Here is a 23,193-nt window from a genome sequence, read left to right as displayed (position 1 = left end):
TCCAACTCCGTGTACACCTGCAAGTACACAACAATGTAATAAAGACAGCATTCCCCTGTACACTTCCTCTTTGTTCATACATGGGACTCCCTGTGTTCGTCTGGAGGATTACTGGCCTCTACATACAGGAAGTATTCATTGGATCGCTATCGAGCTCCTGGCGGAAGTGCAGCAACGGCCATGCAAAGGATAACGGGCTTCTGCATACAGGAAGTACACATTGGAATCCTATAGAACTCCTGGCGGAAGTGTGGGCACTGCACTCAGCCGATCGTAGGCGGACTTAGAAAGGAGGCAGGGGAACTCTATGGCCGCTTCCAGACATGGCACCTACCGGGGGAGAGGTGAGCACAGCTCCATTCATATTTAGTGGAGTAGAAATGGTCAGTACATTACAGCCGTGCACAGTGTTGTGATAACGGCCTGAACCTGCAATGTTTCCATGCACTCTCCCCACGTCCTGCCTACAATAATACAGCACTAACTCTGTGTTAGCCCCAGAACTGGGGAAATGGCAAGCTTTATGATCAATGCAAAACGGTCCCCTTCCCATCAGTGGGCATTATGCATAGAAATAGGCCATGTTCTACCTCTTCTAACCAAACCTAAGAGCAAACATTTCATATATCACAGCTTACCAGTCCCTAGATGTGATGGCTGCATTAGTTTTCTTTTTTTAGGCCTCATTCACATGGCCATCCAGGGCTATGCAGCCGCAGCTCATCGCAAACACCTGGCTGTACCCACCGCAGAAAACCGCTGATCTGGGCCATGTACTGCTCTGGGCAGCTGAAAGCTGGCTATATACAGATCCAATTCCTGCTGAAACTGTCAAAATCTATTCTGTGGGTGGCCCTGTTGGCACCATTCGCCTCTACAAAAGTTGACTTTTCAATCAACTTTTGTCAAAGCAACGCAGCAGAAAATTGTCTGCTGAACAGCGACAGTATCCAATTAGGTGCAGTCACTGGTCAGATGTTCTGACAGCCACGAGTGCTAGTTGTCAGAATACAAATGTTGGCACTGTACATTCTTCCATCCATGTTTAGCTTGGATGGGGGGAATAAATTGAGTTAATTCCTTCAGCCCAGGGGCGGACTGACAACTCATGGGGCCCCCGGGCAATAGGGGATCATGGGGCCCCTGTGTCCTTGCCCAAACTCAAAAAAGCCTATGAAAATGGGGCCCCTGGGCAATAGGGGATCATGGGGCCTCTGTGTCCTTGCCCAAACTCAAAAAAGCCTATGAAAAAGGTACCAGGGGCATCTCATGGGGCTCCCTACTGACCCCGGGCCCTCGGGCAGTGCCCAAGTTTCCAAATGGTCGGTCTGCCCCTGCTTCAGCCCATGAGGATGAATAAATGAAATCCTAATGTGTATGGCTAGTTTTATGCTGCAGCCACTGAGGAGTGTATTCTGACAGTAGCAGGTCCAGCTGTCAGAATACAATGTACCGTTGGGGAAAGGGGGGAGATCTCTCCATCCACTTCCTTTGTGTGGATGGAGTAATCTGTTAGTTTTTTTTTTTTAATCATTCAGCCCATTGGCTGATGGAAAAAAAATACCTGCCTATGGCCATTTTTTTTTTTTACTATGAAGCTATTCAGCAAGTACAGACCATGCCTTATCCTTCTCTTATGTAAACTAGTAATTCAATCAGACCACTATGGAGATAACAGAAGACACACAGTTGATGTCCATATAGAAAAATAGTCAATCTTTTACAGAGGTCATAGATGCAAATGTCCAAAGTATAAGCATGATTTCACCCACGGAATGGGTGGGATCATTCTGATTTTGTACTTGGCCATTTGCATTTTAGATCTCTGTAAAAGACTGAGACTTTATCACTGGTGTGCAGGCTATTTCTCTGTACATATTCCACAGCATTACTGTTGTCTGGACACCTTCCTGTAAGGTGATAAAGGTAGGGTGCAGGATACATTATGTTAAAAAACTAAGGACTGGTAAGCTGCAATATATTGCATTTTAGGGGGTTTAGATACAATTTTAATGCTAAGATGTTGATCATTCTAAAAAGCCCCTCTCTCTTTTTCTTTTTGCAAACAAGTCACTTAAGTTGTTTCATATTTCCCATTCTTATGCAAAAACAGTTACTGTTACATCACATTGTTTGTGGAAAATATATATTCATTATGCATTGTTAATCACATGTATAACAATCAGTTATTATTATTATTATTATACAGTATTTATATAGCGCAAAAAGGTTTGCTCAGCGCTGTACATTAGAGTGGGGGGACAGCACATGAGGCAATACAGTAACAATACAAAAGGGTTCGAGGGCCCTGCTCTTTCGAGCTTACAATCTAGGAGGGAGGGGGTAGAGGTACAGGAGCAAATGGCTGTGGGGGATGGAGTGGTAGGAGGAGTGGAGGAGAACGGCTGTTAGGTGAGGGTGGGGTAGGCTTCCCTGAAGAGATGGGTTTTCAGGGTGTGCCTGAAGGTGAGGAAGGTAGGTGACAGTCTGATGGATTGGGGAGTTCCAGATGATGGGGGAAGTCCTGGAGAAGTCCTGCAGTCGGACGTGGGAGGTGGAGACCAGGGAGCTAGAGAGTAGGAGGTCTTGTGAGGAGCGAAAGGCACGGGTAGGGTGGTATTTGGGTATCAGGTCAGTGAGGTAGTTTGGGGCAGCGCTGTGAATGGCTTTGTATGTCAGAGTTAGTAATTTGACTTTAATGCGTTGGGCAATCGGGAGCCAGTGAAGGGATTGGCAGAGGGGGGTGGCAGAAGTGGAGCAGTTAGTAACCACTTGCCCTCTAGAGAATTTATCCCCCCCTCCCTGACCAAGCCATTTTTTGCGTTACAGCTCTGCATTACTTTAACCACTTCCAGTCCGAACACTTTAACCCCCTTCCTGTCCAGGCCAATTTTCAGCTTTCAGTGCTATCACACTTTGACAATTGCGCGGTCATGCAACACTGTACGCATATGAATTTTTTAGCATTTTTTGAGACAGATAAAGCTTTATTTTGGTGGTATTTATTCACCACTGGTGAATTTTTTTTTTGCTATGTAAATAAAAATGTCCAAAAATTTTGAAAAAAGTGTTTTTCTTATAACAATTTTGCAAATAAATAGTATTTCATCATAAATCTTGGCCAAACTTTATACCCAAATTAGTTTATAACCAAAATTATAATTTTGAACCTTTTTTTTTTTTTTAATTTTTTTTTAAATTCTTTTTATTATTATTATTGTTTTTTTTTTTTAATTTTTTTTTATATATATTTTATGTTTTTTTTTCACATACTGTCACCCTAGCAGTACAGTGTCACCATGGTGACACTGTACTACTTGTGGGGGGTGATGAAGATTTTTTTTTTTTACACTGATAGCTTTTACACCCATAAAGGTGTAAAAGCAATCCTTTCTCCTTCTCTCTAGCTGCATTCTTGCAGCCATTGAGAAATACTGTGTGAGCTGTGATTGGTCACAGCTTGTCACATGGTACAAGGCTGTTGTGAATAGCTTTATACCATGTGACCTCTGTGATCATTCACAGATTTCACACGTAGTAAGCAATGATGTCACAAGTTACATCTTGCTTACTACTCTGCATGTGATCACTGATTGGCCAGTCAGTGATCACATGATCGAGACCTCGCACAGAGATCCCGTCCGACGATCAATGCTCCACTGTGTCCGGAGGACACAGCGGTCACTCCCAGGGAGCACGCACAAGCAGGGTGCGGGGAAGCTGTTTATAAACGGCCACCCAACCCTGCACTGCCACTGTCTGGCCGTTTATATACAATGGCTGGATGGGAGGTGGTTAACGGACAATTGTGTGGTCATGCAACGCTGCACCCAAATGAAATTGGTGGTATTTGATCACCTGTGCATTTTTTAATTTTTTGCTCTATAAAAAAAAAAGCCTGACAATGGTTAGAAAAAAAGAATATTTTTGACTTTTTGCTATTAAACATGTCCAGTAAAAAAGTTTAAAAAATCAAATTTCATCATAAATTTAGGCCAAATTATATTCTGCTACATGTCTTTGCTAGAAAAAAAGATCCCAATACATGTAAATTAATTGGTTTATGTGAAAGTTATAGTGTGTACAAATGGCGGAATATATACTGGGATTTTTTGTTTAATTTTTGATTTTTACTAGTAATGGCGGCGATCAGCGACTTATAGCGGGACTGCGGCAGACATTCTGGGGGGGGGGAACTGACTGTCACTGACATCCCCAGTGACACCAATACAGTGATCAGTGCTAATAAAAAGCACTGACACTGTTCTAATGACACTGGGCAGGAAGGGGTTAACATTTGGGGCGGTCAAAGGGTTAACTGTGTGACGTTTATAACTGTGTGCTGTGTTTGTGCTTCACTGTAAGCACACTGCTTTGCATGTCTGTGCACAAGCTGACAGGGAGGACAACTGTCTTGTTTACAAACAGTTCTCCCCCCAAACCCCCCCCCCCCCTCATTGGAGATGCTCTGCAATCACCGGGCGCCAGCGAGTAATCACCAGCCAGGACCCAGTGATTGACAGCCGAGGCCGCGAATGGGAGATGCAAAATCACATGTCTATATGTGATTTTGTGCACAGCTGACGCACTATAGCAGTATTTCTGCTATGGGGCGGCGCTAAAGCGGTTCAGTAAAACTAAAGGCAAAACTTTTGGCTGTCTGTACCTTTGTTAAGGTGATTCACCCTCTCTATTTGTCCTGTTTACCGTTACCACCGAAATTGGAAGTAAAAGCAAATCCCACATTTTGGTTTGCCCTCTTTTAACCTCCCTGGCGGTATGATTATTTCAGATTTTTGGTGCTGAAAGCGGTACCATTATTTTGCATGGAAATATGTAGTTTTTTTATTGTAGGCCTGTAATTTTTAGGAATAACTCACTGAAATAAAACTTGAAACACAAAATCATAAATTATAATTTAATAAATAATCATAAAAAATAATATAATAATAAATTTAATTCAATAATATAATCAAACCAAAAACACTGAAATTTGAAATATAGCGCCAAGTTCGCACATCGCTGAGCAAAGTCGCAAAATCGTTTTCAGTGTCTGATGACGCATTTCCCCACGAATCATTATCATTCAATTCTGCAAGTGGTTCTGATTTACTATCGCTGTTCTCTAGCTGGTCTAAAACTGCTTTTGACCTAAAAGGACGCTTTTCGGACGCCATGGACTTTTCTAAGTTTCCAGGCAGAAAGAACAGTCAAAATGCAGGCAGGGGACAGGAAAAAGCACTAGGGACAAAATGTATGTGAAATGCTTTGAAACAGCAATGTTTTACTATGTAAAATTTGTTTACAAAAAAATGAGAGTTTTTAAAACTTTTACATTTGCCGCCGGTTCCGGCCCCCGTACATCCCGACGTCACAGGGACTGGAACACGGAAGCCGGATGCCGGCATCGGCCGGAGGAGATGGCTGGGGACGCTGCAGGAGGGACTTCGCAGGAGCGCAGGACAAGGTAAGCTCTGCAGGGAATCCCTGAGCAATGCCGCATGGTAAGCCCAAGTGTAGCTCGGGGATACCGCCTTTGGTACTGAAATTTCACCCCGAGCTACACTCGGGAATACCGCCAGGGAGGTTAATGGACATACCAGTTCTGTGGCTAACAGGGATTCCCTCACTTTGGGGGATTTCCCGACTTCCTGTTTTGGCTATGGGGAAGAAAGTGAAGTAAAATCTCCTCAATGGCACTCACAGCGGTTATAAGGGGTTATAACCCTCCAAAATGAAAATAATATTTTGCCTTTAGTTCTACTTTAAGTATCTCTAATACCAAAACCAGATTTTTTTGGATATCCTTCACTTCACTATTCCTTCACTTCCTACCCTGTATACACCAGGAAATAATTAGAAATCTCTTTAAGGCTATTTTCACATCTATGCAGTTTGAGTTTGATCCATTTCTGTGATGCGTTTTTCAATTTTGATGCATTTAGCGTTTTTTTTTCCAACTTGTTGATTGGCAGATCAAAATGCAAATGCATTAAAACACATAAAAACACATTATATGCATTTCTGCAGCATCTCCATTGAAGTCAATTAAACCAAAATGCAAGGTTTTGCTTTTAAAAAAAAAAAAAAAAGTCCCTGACCCTTTCCAAAAAACGCTTCAGGTGAAAACGCGGAGATTTGAGCGTGTCCCATAGGAAATCATGTTAAATGGACTGTAAAATTTCTGCAGAGTGCAAAACGCACTGCAAAACTCTTAGTTGTGAACCTAGACTAAAGTAAGGAATATCCTCTCTTAGGTTCCTTTCAAACAGGTCAGAATCCAATTTGCTCAGCAGGGGATTCATCTGCTGATTCACTGTTGAGCAGAGCGGGCAGATGACAGGTCAGTGTTCCCAGTTTATGCAGAGTGGACATGGTTCGAGCCCGCTCTGCTTTATGGGCGGCCGGGTGTAAACAGACCAGCTGTCCGTCTGCACCTGACTGCTTTCCGATCTGATCCGTCTAGATGGAGGACGGATGGAACCCGTTCATTTTTTTTTTTTTTTTTTTAGTGGACTGGATCGGACTGGAAGTAGGCGTTTACACCCACTGGTCCATAAAGATGCATTGACCATTGGATCAGGTTTCCCTGAAGAATTGACAGGCAACCTGATTAGATTGCCTGTGTGAAAGGTGCCTTAGATAGTTGTCTTTGCAGAATGTCTCATTTAGAGGATTTCCTCTGTATTCCTGTTCCATTGACAACTAAAGCTTTAAGATTGTCCTTCCTTCTCAGTCCTGGTGGCAATGGTCACCAGGATAAACAGAGGGAGTGAATCTTTCAACACGAACATAAATTGCAATATAAAACTTGACACAGTTGATACATTCCCACTATCCAAAACAAAAGAAATTATTTTCAGTAGACTTTATACCCTATTCAGTGCTAAATACTGTGCTTGAGAATATACTGTAAAGCTGTGTTATTTTTTACCAGCCATTCTCTTACATTATTAGAGAGAAATGTCAGAAACATACTTAGTATTCTGTGTGTAGACCAAGATAACGCTTTACCTATAAAGAAGGAGAAATATAACTTGCCAAAATGAATGTATTTTGTTGTTTTAGATTCACAGAATAAACAGCATAACAGACACAACTATGAATGATCTGAGCTGCCTTGACTGGCTGGGGCCATGACCACACAGAATAATAATATGGATATGAAAACAATTTTTAGAAGATGTGGTGTACCTTCTATAGGTTCAAGCTATGCTTTGCCCTGCTATTCCTGATAGCTGTCCTTGTGCTGGTTAGTAATATTCATCTGGTAGAGGTAAGTGGCTATAAGACCTGTAAAGAAAGAGTTCTTATTCTAAAGTGTTCGATCAGAATTCACTGTGCTAAAATCTGACCAGTTAGGAAGATTAATTCTGTATGGTTGCTATGGGTTACTAGGGATGCACCGATACCCCCTTTTGATTGTTGAGTACGAGTACCAATACTTTCGGTTAAGTACTCACTGATACCGAGTACTGATACTTTGCAAGGTAATTTGTGTCCATACAAAAATGTGTGGACGCAAATCGCACCACAAAGAATAGCATGTGATTTAAACAGGAATGCGGTGTGATTCCTGTCCAAATCCCATGCAGGTTCCCTACTGCTGCTGTGTGAACCCAGGCTTGTCATAGAGTTAACACAGGAGCGGTGCAGGAAACCACGCACTGATCCCACGTTGTCACAGAAGGAAAAGCTACTTCACTGGTTTGGGGATTTAAAATCCCTGCGGCATTCTCTCCCCACCATGCAGGGATGACAGTATGGGCTAGACGGCTTGGACAGGAATCGCACCGCATTCCTGTTCAAATCGCAAAAGACTTGCGCTTACTGCAGAATGATATAAAACAATTCTGAAAGCTACACAAACCGCAATATCCCTCTGACTCAGTTGGAGTAACATGGCTGAATAGCATAGTCTCTAAGAAGGCTTTATGCCAACAGAAAGTCTAGCTGAGAATCACTACTTCCAAAATACATTACAGAACACAGCTACTTGTGACTATCCTCGTAGACAGCATCCCCCCCATAGAAAAGTGCAGGGTAGATCTGGTTACACAAATGAACAGCTGGAGAGATCCAAAGCCAGAGGAATTGCAAGCTCTCCCAGGTCTCTGCCTCCTAATTGGATGAGACACAGCAGCGGGAGCCAATCATTTACAGGAAGTGAGGCAGAGCAGGGCCAAGCCGCACTCTGTGTGTCTCAGACACACAGTGGTGGCCGGCTCAGGAGCGAGCATGCATAAGTGACCCCAGAGCAAGCAGCTTGCTCCGAGGGCATTCATTAGGGGGGAGGAGCCAGGAGCACCAGCGGCCATTGCACAGAGCCACTAAGTATATTCTGATTGTGCTAAAAACGAAAAAGTTCAGAACCTTTAACATCACTTTAAAGAGTAGCTATAATATGCATCTGGGGTCAGACAACAAACAGGCCTTCACTTCACTAGTCCAGTTTGGATCAGTATTCTCATGTCTCATTGCTCATCAGGCAAAGAGTCAAGGAGGTGTTTGCTGCCAGATTGGAGATTACAAACCAAAGGCCTTAGTTTATCACTTGTTCTAGAAGTGAGCAATATCCAAGTCTAAATATCCCAAATATGGGTGTAATATGGTAATAAAGGTTGCGGTAGCCTTTATTTTAGAATACCAATTATGAGTAGACGAGTATCTCTTGTTGAAACTAGTAATATAACATTATTGGTTGCAGAAATACAGAGAATACTAATTTTCATCATATTTTTTATAGCATCTCAATCGCAGGACAGGTCTGGAACCAGGATGGACAGAGTTGAACAGAGATACAACTCATCGTCGTTCACCTGTAAGCAGAACTTCATATTGTGACTATCAACATCAATCTTTGTCGAAATCTGAATATGAGGAACAGAAACGATTGCTTAAAGCATTGGAATGGCCTGGAACATCGCATGAAAAAGTCCTTTTCCTAAAGAGCACCGATGCAGCACACAGCCATTTTGTGATCTTACAGTCTCAGTCACAGTTTAAGCTGGGGGATATTGTGGAAGTGCTGGTTAGAATGCATGATTTTGAAGGCAATCCAAAACAATATGGAGGAGATTACTTGCAAGCCAGAATTCATTCCCCACTTTTGAAAGCTGGGGCAGTGGGGAAGGTGTTCGATCATCAGAATGGGTTTTATAGTGTCTATTTTACTTTACTTTGGCCAGGACGGGTGACTGTATCAGTAACTCTGGTTCACTCAAGTGAAGCAATCCAAATTCTTCAGCGCTTACGGCAGGAGAAACCATACAGAGTTTACTTTAAGAGTTTGTTTCGATCTGGTGGTACCACAGAAACCAAAATGTGCAATGTTTGTCTACCTAGGACAATGCCTGTGTGCAACTACACAGACCTCAAGACTGGAGAACCATGGTTTTGTTACAAGCCTGAGAAGTTGTCTTGTTCCAGTCGAGTCAATCATGCTAAAGGTGGCTATCTAAAAAATCTGTTGACCTCTGAAGAAAGCATGTTCTTTCAAAGGTACTCTGAATAAATCTTGACATGCACTATACATGCATATAATTGGAAGTTATTGCACAGTGGCTGCCATGTATAGAATTATCTTGGTCCAGATTTTAAGGTGGTATAACCGCCCCCCCCCCCCCCCAAAATAAAAACCCCAACAAAAAAAAAAATGTAATGTATTGCAGCTTACCAGTTCACAAATGTGATGGTTGCATTAGTTTTCTTTATTTTTACATAGTGACCCGGCCAGTAACCCACTTTCTGTTTTGGGGTGTTTCCACTCTGGATGGAGAAACAACGGTGACACCTCTGCACAGCAGCTTTGTCTGTCTGGAAGGAGGGTAGTGTTGGATGCTATAATAGATTTGGATGGACTTCATTAACACATTAAAACCAAACTCCAGCTAACACTTTTTAAGCAGCAACAGTTTTTTTCTGTTTGGAAAAACGTATTACATAAATGAATTAAAGCGAACCATTGTCAACACCCCTGTCAGTGTTGAATGGTTTCTCTCAACACTCTGTCACTGTGTCTCAACTCTCTAATTCTCTATTAAAGAAGTTGAAAAGTAACAAACTTACTGGCCAGATGACCAGGTGAAAATAAAACAAAAAGCCTAAAAATGAAAACTAATGCAACAACTTATATGAGAATTAAAGTGTAATTAAAGGGAGCCTAACTTACCTTTCCTCCAACGGCCCCTGTTCCTTACCAGCATTTTCTACTATGTGCCGGTCTTTTGGCCACCTTCATTGACCAATGTGGGATGATGTCATTCCTGCACATGCACAGGAGCCAGTCTTCCCAGCACATAGAGATCAGCTTGGTGCTGTAAGCTGACCTGCACATGCAAAGCTTGGTTTACATGCCAGAGATTGCTGTGAACTGTCAGGTAGGTGCATATTATTGCAGAAGAGACATTGGGGTTGATTCACTAAAACCGGAGAGTAAAACTGGTGCAGCTCTGCATAGAAACCGGTTAACTTCCAGGTTTTATGTTAAAGCCTAATTAGACAAGCTGAAGTTAGAAGCTGATTGGCTACATGCATCGGCACCAGATTTTGCACTCTCCAGTTTTAGTAAATCAACCCCATTGCATGTCTCTTCTGCGATAATTGCCTGCCTGCTTGCAGCCTGTTATAAAAAAGATTTCTGTTCCACTTTAAGGTGCAGTATATTCCTTTTATGTTTTTGGCTTTCATACCACTTTAATGCTCCTATCTGACAGTGCATCCATGTTGCTCCATTGCACATATTTCCAAATCTGGCTGACATCTCATAAATGTGCCAGTATCACTGTGCTATTGCAACTTTCTTCATTTCTCTGATGGCATTCATATGGGGCTAGTCACTGCAACCAGGGCTAATAAGTTATAAAAATGTTATCACTATATTAATATTATTGTACAGGATTTACATAGCACCAGCAAGTTTGTGTACCAGTTTGCATTCTAAAAGGAGGCTGTAAAGTTGCAATACAATTCACATAAGGGGAGTAGGAGGGCCCAGCTGCTGAGAGTTTACAATCTAATCTGTTGCAGTAATACTTGCTAGGTGCCAGGTCTTGGTCTCTCTATGTACAAGCTCGTATAAGTGAAAAAAAAAAAATAAGTAAAGTGCATCTGCTGACTAGCTAAAATTTACTCCTTTACTTTTGTTTCCCAAAGTGGCATCAATATCAAAGTTCCAGTCCTGGCAAGCGGCCCTGATACCGTGACAGTGCACCCTTGGAAAATTAAAGGTACGTCTGCCGCTCTTCTTTTTTTTTTTGTTTTTTTGTTTTGTTTTTGTTATAAGGTCAACAGGAGAACATGCATCTCCCTAATTTTTAAAAAGAGGATTTGGAAGGTGGTAAAGTTATGGAGGAAGTATTGATCCAGGTCAAGAGAATTCTTCATAGTAAAGAACAAAATCACTTACCCTAAATACATTTTTTTTAAAGAATAAAATTAGGATATTTCTATTTAGAGATATACAAAATGACCAAGGATGTCCGTGAAGAATGTATCTCTAAGCTCCACAAGAAATTTATGCCTGCAGAAGGCCTTTTCTAGGCACTGTCAGGCTTGCACAGTAAAGCGGTATAAAAATGTAATGAGGCTGTGCAAAGTGCAGCCACCAAAAACACCAATAAGATGCCTTCCAAATCCAGATCTTTAAGAATGATTTTTTTATTTATCAACGCTTTTATTATAAACCCTTTTGTGACATATGTGTCTGTGCATTTTGACATTGCATGTTGGCAGACCTGTGAGGGCTCGATGAATAGCTAGGCAGAAACAGACTTCTGTTTGCCACAGGCTACCTCCAATCTGCCATGTTTAGTACTGGAGCGTGGAAAAGGATGCAGTCCTTTTCCATTTTTTTTGGACTTGGGTGGAAGTAGGTGGATATAAATGGGTGAACAGAAAAAAAAACTGAAAAATAGGTGGACCTGATCAGAAAGCCCATTTGATAGGGAACTAAAGCTTTGAAAATGAAAGCTAGAAGCTGATTGGTTGCTATGCACAGCTGCATGCACTGTGACTCTCGTGTGCATGTATGGGAGTTACATCATTGCGGCCTGGGCAGTCAGATGGCTGGAGCCTGTGAATCGGGAAGGAAGACTGGGTGTCAGTGGTGACAGCTCCCTGCTGGAGGGCTTCATTTTAAGGTAAGTCTCTCATAATATGTATGTATACGATGTTTAATAGGACATTATAACATTGCCTTGCAGGAAGGACATTTTTTTTTTTTTTTACTACCACTTAATGACATTACTGTTGACAGTCAAAGTTGTAACTGATTCCCAGTGTAATAAAAATAAAAAAAAGTAGCTTGTAATTCCACTTGTGGGCAACTTGTTAGCTGTAAATCTATCTTTTTACAGAAGTAACTTTACGAGCACTTCAGTATATTACATTTTGTAGATAATGGAGATGTTATGACTGTCAGACAAGGTTGGACAGGTCAGTTTTACATTGCTTATTTAACAATATCAACATAAAGTAAAAAGAGCAACAGTATTAACTTTTAGTCTTTCTTGATTTTCAGATATAAATTTCCTTCATGGCTCCAAGTTTACTCCGTCTGGGTATTATTATCGAGATCAGTGGGTGTCTGGAAGATCTATTGTATGGCAATTTGAAAAGCCTTCTGACATTACTGAATGCCTGCAAGGGAAAGTGGTACATTTGTTTGGTGATTCTACAATAAGGCAGTGGTTTGAATACCTGACAGATTTTGTTCCAGGTAATTTCCTGGTCCGTTCATCTTTTTCTTTCCAGTGTTATCAAGTTTCAAAGATTAAGGGTTGTATTTTAGCTAAGCTACCATGACATAGATTTTTATGTTTGAAAGGTTTGTCAGGATGGTGTGAACATTTATTCACTATATCCAGACAAACCTGGATTATGCAAATTTTGATTGAAAGTGAACACATTGCAAAAAAATTTAGTACACTGACAAGCAAGGGGGTTGCATTTGGTATACGTAGCTTCTGTATTTCTCAACTCATTTTTTTTACACCTTGTGGGGCCCTCTGATTCTGGGCACATACAAACATGTAGCATGCTACTTGCATCCCTCAAGGCAGTAATGCATGACACTGCTAGAAATCGTGGATGTTTAATTTACTCTTCTATTTTACTGCTTTATATTTCTCAGTAGTACAACTGTTTACTGTAGCTATGAAAGAGAAACCTATAGAAATTAGATGCTTTTTTCTTCTTCCATTTGTGAAAGTTTTTTTGTATGTTTTTCTATAGTGTTTTGTATATATTGCCTTATATTCAGGACTACAAATTTATTTTTCTTTCTCATTAATTGAAGAACACAGGAATTCATAGACTGTTGGGTTATTCTGTCATCCACAGGAAGAATGGATACTAGCAAACAACAAAACTCTGAGCCAGGCCAGCATGTCTCAGTTTTTTGGCTAATGTCCTAGGACGTTGGATGCTTTTTTCTTCAACCAGGCTTTTTTCTTGGTTAGCCTTTTCTCTTCCTGTTGTTTTTTTCTTTTGCATCTTCATTTAAGATTCCCCACTACTGCTGCATGATCTTGTCTCTAAATCATAGCATCAGTGTATCCTCAGCAATAACTTTGGAGGCTGTTCCCAGACCACACTGCACTGGTCAATTGTGGGGCTTGACTGGAATGTGCCTTTTGTTTGCTTTCCAGACCTTTAGAAGCAAGGAGCTTTCCTTGGTCCAGAGTCATGGTACAGCCTCAGGTGTAACCCTGTCCCTGGAAACTCACTTTGTGGGTAGACCTCTGGACATTGTAAGGCTGCCAAGTCCACAACTGTGGCAACAACCCTAGGTGTGCCCTGTCTCTGAAGACTAATTTTGTGAGTAAGGCTGAAGCACAAGTAACTACCTCACTATAGCACTGCTGGGCACCTTTCACTTTTCTCACCACTGCTGGTTCTCCACACGGAAAGGGTTAATGCTGCGGGACTGACTGCCTCCATTAGGTGGCTTGTCATACACACTAAGCTGTTTCTGGCCCACCATTTAGCATAGAGAAAGCATCATTCAACTGCTACTACTGCTTTGCAAAGCACCACATGATACTCTGACCTCTGGTTTCCCTCTTCTGCCTGCCTACTTTGATCTGGCCACCTCCATCCATCTAACCCTGAAGAGCACCAGCTGCTTGGATTTGTGAATACATGTGGCCTTACCTAACACTTTGGGCCTAGTTGGACCTCAGTCCATACTCCCCTAATGGTTTCAGGGAGTCTACCTTGTATACTTTGAAGGAACCAATGCCTGCAATCTGGATTCCTTAATCCCTGTAGTTATAGCATCTACATCTTCAGAGTCTCCTCCAGCTCTACTGGGTTATCTCTAAAGAGGTTGTTTTTGAGACACCACAGTCTCCTGCTATCACCTCAGAATTATACGGGGTTGTTTTCAGTCCTTATTGGTCCAGTGTGTGCTATCCTGCATTTGGAGGATCCATCTACTGTTTTTCAGCCTAGCATCTTTCAGAGCTCTTACAGCTGTACAGACCTTTTTATTACACACACATTTCAAGATATTCCTCCATGCAACCAGAAAGTACCCTGAAGGGTTCTGGGCCCCACCTGTGAGAGAGTCAGAACTATTCCCCTGTAAGAATGTTGAATAGTTGTTGTTTCTACATCATCAGCCAGTGATTCACCTTGACAGGAAAACCAACTAGCAGGTAGAAGGTGTGCTAACACCTGAGGATACTACTGTTGAGCAGTTTGTATTCCCCACCCTCCTTAAGTCCCAGTTTTACTTTGGTAGGCTCTGACCTCAGTCCTGTGTTGCCTGTGACTTTATTCTGCCAAACTATGGCAAAATGGGGTAGATCCTTCAAAAGGGGCCTCTTTCTGGGTCCATGGGAAGGTTGCCCTTTAGGAATCTGGTACAGAGAGCACCCCCTTAAGTACACCAGCTACTTTTTTGCCTTTTGCTCTCTCTTCAGTTGTGCCTCTGGGCCACCACAATTATTGCTGCACCTCCTCTGGCTACCTTGAGTTCCCTCTCCCCTCGACCCCTTGCTTCAGACTTTGTGTTAGCTAAGGGTTCTGGAGCATCAGCCTTATCCGGGACACATCTCTGTGCCTCGGTTTTTTCTATTCCTTGGCACATTTTAGTTCCCCAATGGTGCCTGGTGCCTCTTAGTTTCTCCCCTTCTTGGTGGACCTTCCATCTTGTTGTTTTATCTGAGAGCAACCTTGACACACAGGTGCACCTGAAACTTTAGAGAGCCTTGATTTTGAGCCTACCACCCCTTGTGAAGAGGGAAAGCTTCAGGGATCCTAGTGGACAGCACCTCCATGAAGGACTGAAAAAAATCTGTCCAGATCTTGACTTGTCAATTTTCAGCTCCTGGATCTGCCTGTCTCTTTCCTTAGCCCTTCCTACTGAAGTCTATAGTAAGTGGTCCTTTTAAGACCCTTGTCATCAAACTGACATTTGCATGCTCATAGTCTGGAACCTGTTTTAGTGCTGATGACATTGTAGGCAATGGCTGCTTCTATTTTCAGAAGTCTTTTCTATGTGTCTTTTGGGATGATTGGTAGGCAGAGTACATTAGTTCTGAGAGGTATGTAGCATCAAAGAGGCCTGGGGGACCCCCTACTGACTTCAGGGGGATTCATCCAAATAGGGTTAGCTTCTCTTACCTTGGTTAATTTGGAGCATTTTGAGAATCCTTAAATTTACTTCCTTTGTTTCGGCTTCCAGCTAGATGTAGCGATAGATAGATAGATATAGAGAGAAAGAGAGAGAGACACTCTTGTATACAAAAAGCCTACAATTTCTTGCTCCATGGATGCCGGCGCCTCGATGGATCTGTGAGTTATGAAGTATCCCTAGACCTAGGTTTCAGGGATAGGCAGAATTGCTCTTCAGCGGGCTTCCTCCAGGGTAGCTCCAGAGTTATTTCTCATTCCAAGGAGGATATTTTCAGTTATCCTGAAACTGTATAGCTGTACTCAACGTACCAGCCTGGTATATATCTCTTTTGTTGGCCACCCTTGAGGTGGTGCTTTCTTGCTGTGTACCCCTTCAGTCTTTTTGACTCAACAGGATAAAACTTGAGTTCCAGCTAATTCAAGATGCTCTTGGATCAGCATCACCAAGTGAGATGGTTGTCTGACCAGGCACTCTGATTGACATGGAGTTTTCATCCCTTGATCCTAGGTGATTGTGGGCGTTAAGGCCTAGGGCCGTAACGTTCAGGTCTGAATGGTGATTTTGTCTAGATGCCTTCTGGAGACCTGTTCTTTCTGGAGGGATTTTGTTGACCACATCATGTTGTGGGTCCTTTCTTCCCTTTTTATCATTTTTATGTCCCTTGCTGGAGTATAAAAAAACCCATTTTAAGAAACACGATTTCACTTTTCAAGTCAGGTAGATATGAAATGTGCATATTAATGTTTGATACTTGCTATTTAAAAGCCAGCAGGTGGAGCTCCAGCTTCCTTTTGCCATTTACCGTCTGTTCTTGGCTGCTCAGTTGAAATAGCCTGATGTTTACAGATTTCAGTAGCCCAAGTTCCAAATTGCAGACAAAAAGAAGAGTAGGGACTCATTCACTTCCCTCCACCTGCATGAGGGAAAAGTACCACCAAATGACCATATCTGATTAGATACTGTGCAGCACCTTTGATTTTCATCTATTTTTGTAAGAAGTCAATCACCTACATAATCTGTCTTCCACTGTTCTCTCTTTGAAAAACCCATGACGTGAATCTGGTGGTATGCTTTTATGAGTGTGTCAAAAGTTATAAAACAAACTGCAGGGGCGTGTACTTTGCTGATTAGGTCACACTCGGCAGGGGACGTCAGACCTTTGCAGAGAAACCACTGTTTTCACAACTTTTGTTTTGATGCATCTGGAATATATTTAGCTGATTTAAAGTGTTACTAAACCCACAACAGTAAAATGAGTCTTTATATGCAGTAAAGCATGCTTGTTGTACTCACTGTGGAACCTAAGGGGTTAATCCCTTGCATTGTGTAAAAAGGCTGTTTGATCCTGACTTCTCTAATCCTCCCCTTCTTCCAGTGTCCCCCTCCTGATAAGACATATGGTGTGGAGACACTCTGCACATGCTCAGTTTGGTGAGTATTGCTAGAGAGTTTTTTTTTTCTTCTGGGAGAGTGCATGTGATCAGCACTGGGCCAATCAGCACTGTCCAGCCAGAGGTCAGGGTTTTTGCATCCTCCTACAGCAGAAAGAAAACTTCTACAAGCTTTAACATGTGCTCTGCTGAACACTGATAGAAGTCACAAGACTACTCTAACTGCTGATGAGAAAAGGTATTTAGCAGTTTATATTTACTAAAATAATTGCATGTCCATGTTCTATGTACTGTGGGAGACCAGATATAGTGAATGCAGGGCCCTGGGTTTAGTAACACTTTAACCATTTGCCTACCGGGCACTCTGCCTGCCCAAGCCAATTTTCAGCTTTCAGCGCTGTCGCACTTTGAATGACAATTGCGCGGTCATGCAACACTGTACCCATATGAAATTTTTGCCTTTTTTTTACACAAATAGAGCTTTCTTTTGGTGGTATTTAATCGCCGCTGGGTGTTTTATTTTTTGTGCTATAAACAAAAAAAGACCAAGAAAAAAGTTTTTGTTTCTATTATAATTTTGCAAACAGGTAAGTTTTCGCCTTCACTGATGTGCATTGATGAGGCTGCATTGAGTGGTGGCACTGCTGGGCACAGGTGGGTGGCACTGATTATCAAGGCACTGACCATCAGTGCCTTGATGATCAGTGCCAACCTGTTCACTGACAATTGCCTTGACAGCGGGAGGAAAGTGCAGCCGATAACTGGTAACTATTTACCTGGTGATCTGCTGTGTCATTGAACACAGCTGATCACGTGGTAAAAGGCTGCTCTGATTGGCCTTTTACCACATCCGTAGGACACAGCGATCCTCGAGATCGCTGGGTGCACGCCCCAGGGGCGTGCGGGAGGGCGTGTTCTGGGAGGACGTCATATGACACCTTGCCAGAACTGGACAACCTCACTGTAGCCGTTATTCGGCTATAGGGCAGTTGGCAAGTGGTTAAACTAAAAGTTTAATTGGGCTTTAAAATGTGTTAAATAAACAGAAGAATCTATCCGCACCTAAATAAAGTGAGAGAATGCTCATGTTCATTTCTTTGTTAACTTAAAAATATATTTCTTTTGGTATTACAGAGCTTAAGCCATTCGATCTGGGCAGCCCTAAAAATGTTGGACCTTTCTTATCCATTGATATTGACAATAATATAATGGTAAAATTCCGCTGCCATGGGCCACCTATCCGCTTTTCAACTGTTTCAAGTAATGAGCTACGCTACATTGCAAATGAATTGGATGGTATAGTTGGAGGACAGAACACTGTGGTGGCCATAACCATCTGGTCTCACTTCAGCACCTTTCCAGTAGAAGTGTATGTAAGACGTCTCAGGAACATACGAGCAGCTGTCCTCCGTTTGCTTGAACGCAGTCCTAACACTGCAATAATCATTCGTTCTGCCAATGTCCAGGAGCTTGGACCTGAAGTGAGCTTGTTCAATAGCGACTGGTTCTCGTTACAGTTGGACATGGTTATGAGGGCTATGTTTGCAGATATTAAGGTACATATTGTGGATGCTTGGGAAATGTCACTTGCCCATTATCTACCACATGCATTACATCCAGGAAGAATCATTATCAAAAATCAAATAGATGAGTTTTTGTCATTTGTTTGCCCCAATTAAAGGCAATTATAGGTATTTTCACCTAGAATGTTTGGTTGATTTAGATTTTAAAGAACCAAATAATTGTGTTCTTGGCATCTTGTAGGCAGTATTATAAGGGTGTTTAGAAACTGTAAAAATGTGTTTGTGTTTACAGTATATAAGGGTTTCAAAAATCACTGGAACCAGGTAGCCAATGTGACTGGGAAAAAATGACAGCTCCTAACTATTTTGTGCCATGTTTTACTGATGTCAGTGGAATTTGGTTCCTCTTCACTGCTAAATTGTATGGACTGCCTTGTAAAAGTAACATGAGTGTGTCCAACTTTTCACTATATGTATGCTGTGCATATGTAAAGAGTGGTAGTGTTTGAATCATTATGAAAAGAGAGACCACACTTCCACTTTTATCTGTGTTTATATGTCTGCCAGCTTTATGTTTTTATTAATGTGTAGATCCAAAAGTCTACTATAGGGGTACTGGTTAAAGCAGAACTTCAGGCATTGTTTGTTTTTTAAATCTGCAGTGTAAATAAGAAAAGTCTCATGAGATGTATATTACTTTAAGTATCCTTTTACTTTATACTTGAAATTTACACTTCAGGCCGGATAGTGTAGCTATTGCTGTACTTCTGCTGTAGGTTCCATAAACAGATCTAGTGCTGTTGTGTCCACCCCCTCCTCTCTCCAAATCATTCTGTGAATGGGCCAGGGAAGAGAGGGACAGACAAACACTGCAGCTTCGATGTATGAGAGCCAGAGCAGGCCTCGGTACAAATGAAAAAATTAAAGGAAATACTATGATACTAAAAGCTGCATGCTGTAACAATTGGGTGCAATAGAGAAATGCAAACTAAACACGACAGCCATCTTGTTAAGGTCTTAGCATTTCATGAGCAGTGTTCCTATTCTTCCCCCTACTCCTTTGCAAACTATGGAATTTTAACTGTAACTTTTAACGAAGTTCAATAGAGCCTCTTAATTAAAACACAAATAGCCAGAGCCCAGGGCTGTAAACAGATAATTAATCTTGGCAGGATGCCTGTTTCCAGGAACCATGAAAAACACTTTCCTCTGCTCTATTGTAAAACAATAATAACTCAGTCAAGCAGTCACACGTGACCTGTAAGGCCATTAGCGCTCTAGAAATGCAGAGTATGCCATAAAACGTCTATTCCACGTGTAACTATTCCACATACGATTCATACAATTTCAAAATGGTGCGAGTTTTCAGTGCGACTTGATGCGACTTTTGATGAGTGCAACTTTGGTGCGACTTTGGCTTTGACCAAGGATAATTGTTTCTGCAATACAAAGTTGCATACAAGTCACATGTGCAACTTTCATGTGACTTTGGAGGGTTTACTTGAAGTCTATGGCCCTCAAGTCGCATGAAAGTTGGACCAAAGTAGTGCAGGAACTACTTTGAAGTCACACAGATATGAATGGCACCCATTGAGAAACATGGGCGACTTATCATGAGACTTTGGACCTCAAAGTTGCATGACAAGTCGCACAAGTGTGACTATGTTAGCACATAGCAAAGGGGAGAAAGCAGTCTCTTCCCCCCTGGGTGACACAGGTATGCTGTGTTTGGTATCGCTGGGTTCAAAATATAGATCTGAATATTGATCTGCCAGTTTCTAGAATACCACGTGCACGTATTGGAAGTTGTAATATTAGTATGAAACTGTAGTTGTCATAAATTTGGTGACCTCCTAGCACCCATCCCCTAAACCGGATTATTGGTCAGTTGGTTTCTGTCCACACCCCCTTGATATCATAGAAAAGGGGATGACAGGACTTGCTAAGATGCAGCTCTCGTTTAACATCAGTCAAGGAACATCTTACCGGACTTGAAAGCCAAGGCAATGTTTTAGCTCGGACAATTGGACTCTGCTAAAGCCAGGACTTTGCAAGTATTCTGCCTTTTTAAAGTGTTACTAAACCCAAGACCCTGCATTTACGATATCTGGTCTCCCACAGAACACATAACACGGAAGTGCAATTATTTTAGTACATATAAACTGCTAAATACCTTTTCTCATAAGCAGTTAGAGCAGTCTTCTATCTGTTTCCAGCCCACCACTAGCTAAAGCTTGTAGGAGTTTTCTTTCTGCTCGAGGAGGATGAAAATCCCCTTATTTCTGTCTGGACAGTGCTGATTGGCCCTGTGCTAATGACATGCAGTCTCCCAAGAAAAAAAAAAAAAACCTCTCTAGCAATACACACCAAACTGAGCATGTGCATGCCTATAGTTCAGTCTGGAGATAAAAGGTGGTCACTTGAAAAAGAGGAGGCGCAGAGAAGTCAGGATCAAACATCCGTGTTTACACAATGCAGAGGATTAACCCCTTAGGTTTCACAGTGAGTATAACAAGCATGCTTTACTGCATGCACAGACTGATTTTACTGTTGTGGGTTTAGTAACACTTTAACTCCTTTCTTTTATTTCTCTGTTGCTTTATTGTTCTTTCTATGTTTGTGTAACATCTTTTTCTGTAAATAGTTTAATTGTATAATTTTGACCACCTCAATAATAAACCCTATTTTGAAAAGTGTTGAAACTGTCTCTAAAACTTTTAATGCAAACTAAAGAATCCCTGTCTCTGAAGAGTGCTACTATATGTAATAATCCTCTGAATATGCTTGTCTGTGGTGACGGTGTGTGTTACAGATGTTTATTGTTCACATTTGTTCTTGCTAACATTGTGAAGGGTTGATGGTCCCGAAAGTATCTGGTGGCAGTTTGGAGTTTAAAGGGTTAATTGTGTAATTAACCCAGTGACAATCGCTCTGAGGCTGCTTGCACATAGATTGTGGTCCTGTGAGCTGGAAAATCTTTGTGCAGAGTGCAGCTGAGCGTGGCATTGTTACGCAAGTGACAGTGCGGTGTGAGATTGTCTGGTCCTTTGTCATAAGTTGGTGAGAAGGGCTGGGGTAAGGCACTGCGTGCTCCTCACACATGCATCTTTTATTTACATTGCAGATTTAAAAGATTGCTTGAAGTTCTGCTTTATGTCTGCCCTAAAGCAGTGTTTTTTAGATTTGCATGGACACTTGCTGGTCTCAACAAATTGTGTGGCTGTACACCTGATGTAGATGCTGGTTGCAGGAGAAATGCTACGAGATGTTTATACAGTATATGGATATAGGATAATGTGTTTTTATTGAATGAAAGTTTTATTTCAAATGCAGGGTTATATTTTTTACTGACCTACATTTAGCCCATGAAAGTAATGCATTATTTTAAGACCTAATAGAGAGAGGATAAGACAACTGAACATCTGTTGGTGTTGAACTTCAGGACTATCTATCTTAAAATATTTAGTAGCGGTAGCACCCATGTTTCAGTGTTGAATCCCTTTAGAACAGTTGTTACATGAGGGAAGAGTATCACTAAATGATCATATCTGATTAGATACTGTGCAGATCTGTGTTCGTAAGAAGTCACTCACTGATTAATGTACAGTATTTATTTTACTGGGCAGTAGAGAAGTGATACATCTTCCATAAAAATGTATTTAGATGGCCAGTTTAGATGTTTTTTTTTCACACGATTTGTTGGCTTTTTATAGTAATAATGTATTATGTGATAAAAATGAATAAAGGTTTTTTTTTTCTCTGGTTTTATCTGTTGCGTTGCTATTACAATAGGCAAAGTAAATGCCATAACCAGAATACTTACTGATAATTCTGTCCAGGGTGCATCACTACTATTCTTAAAGTGGTTCAAAGGCGGAAGGTTTTTTACCTTCATGCATTCCATATATGAAGGTGAAAAACCTTCAGTGTGCAACTTTCCCCTCAGCCACCTTGCAATGCCCAAGCCTGATCCAGTGATGTGCACGAGAGCAAAAGATCTCCCAGATCTCTCTCTTCCTTGGCTGAGACACAGCAGCGGGAGCCGGCGTCAATCACAGCCAGTAAGGAAGTAGTGGGGGGCAGGGCAGGGCCAATCCACGCTTTGTATGTTGGCTTGCTCTGGGGGCACTCAGTGGGGGAGGGGGGAGCAAGGAGTGTTGACAGGGTACCTGAGAAGAGGAGGATTGGGGCTGCTTTGTGCAAAATGATTGAACTGAGTAGGTATGGCATGTTTGTTATTGAAAAAAAAAAAAAAAAAAATCGGAACCTTTACAATCCCCTTTCCAGCAGTTTGTGTTTTGAAATGCCACTGCATTGCTGCTCCCCAGATCCATAGATATTTGACGAATCAGATGAGTGAAATACCTGTTTTCCCCTTAGCATGTACTGTTTTTTTTTTTTTCCCCCTCTGATTTGATCCTATATGAGCTGGCTGGAGAAACCACGGTATTTGGTGAGGGCAGTGGGAATTCCTACACCCTAAAATGCTGAATACTTGAGGCGGTTTAAGACATGGGCCTCTGGAAAGGTAAATATACTGCCTCTTCTTTCTACAGGTATCACTGCCAGAGCCTTTTTTTTCTTTTTTCATTTTTTACACACTTAATAAAATACACATTTTTACATAAAAATGCAT

At 41.7% G+C, this 23,193-nt stretch overlaps 1 protein-coding gene across 1 annotated transcript; it reads left to right on the top strand.

Annotated features, from left to right (window-relative positions):
- The first annotated feature begins 208 nt into the window (after window positions 1-208).
- Window positions 209-22,325, top strand: NXPE3 (neurexophilin and PC-esterase domain family member 3). Its single transcript, XM_089652905.1, has 6 exons — window positions 209-344; window positions 7,069-7,276; window positions 8,747-9,501; window positions 11,155-11,228; window positions 12,521-12,718; window positions 18,169-22,325. The coding sequence occupies exons 2-6, from the start codon at window positions 7,184-7,186 to the stop codon at window positions 18,711-18,713; spliced, it is 1,665 nt and encodes a 554-aa protein (XP_089509031.1). The 5' UTR covers window positions 209-344; window positions 7,069-7,183; the 3' UTR covers window positions 18,714-22,325.
- Window positions 22,326-23,193: the final 868 nt, after the last annotated feature.

Source organism: Staurois parvus, unplaced genomic scaffold, assembly GCF_062004578.1.
Source record: "Staurois parvus isolate SC_StPar_1 unplaced genomic scaffold, SC_StPar_1.0 ptg000696l, whole genome shotgun sequence".
NCBI lineage: Eukaryota > Metazoa > Chordata > Amphibia > Anura > Ranidae > Staurois > Staurois parvus.
This window is presented reverse-complemented; position numbering and strand designations above follow the sequence as displayed.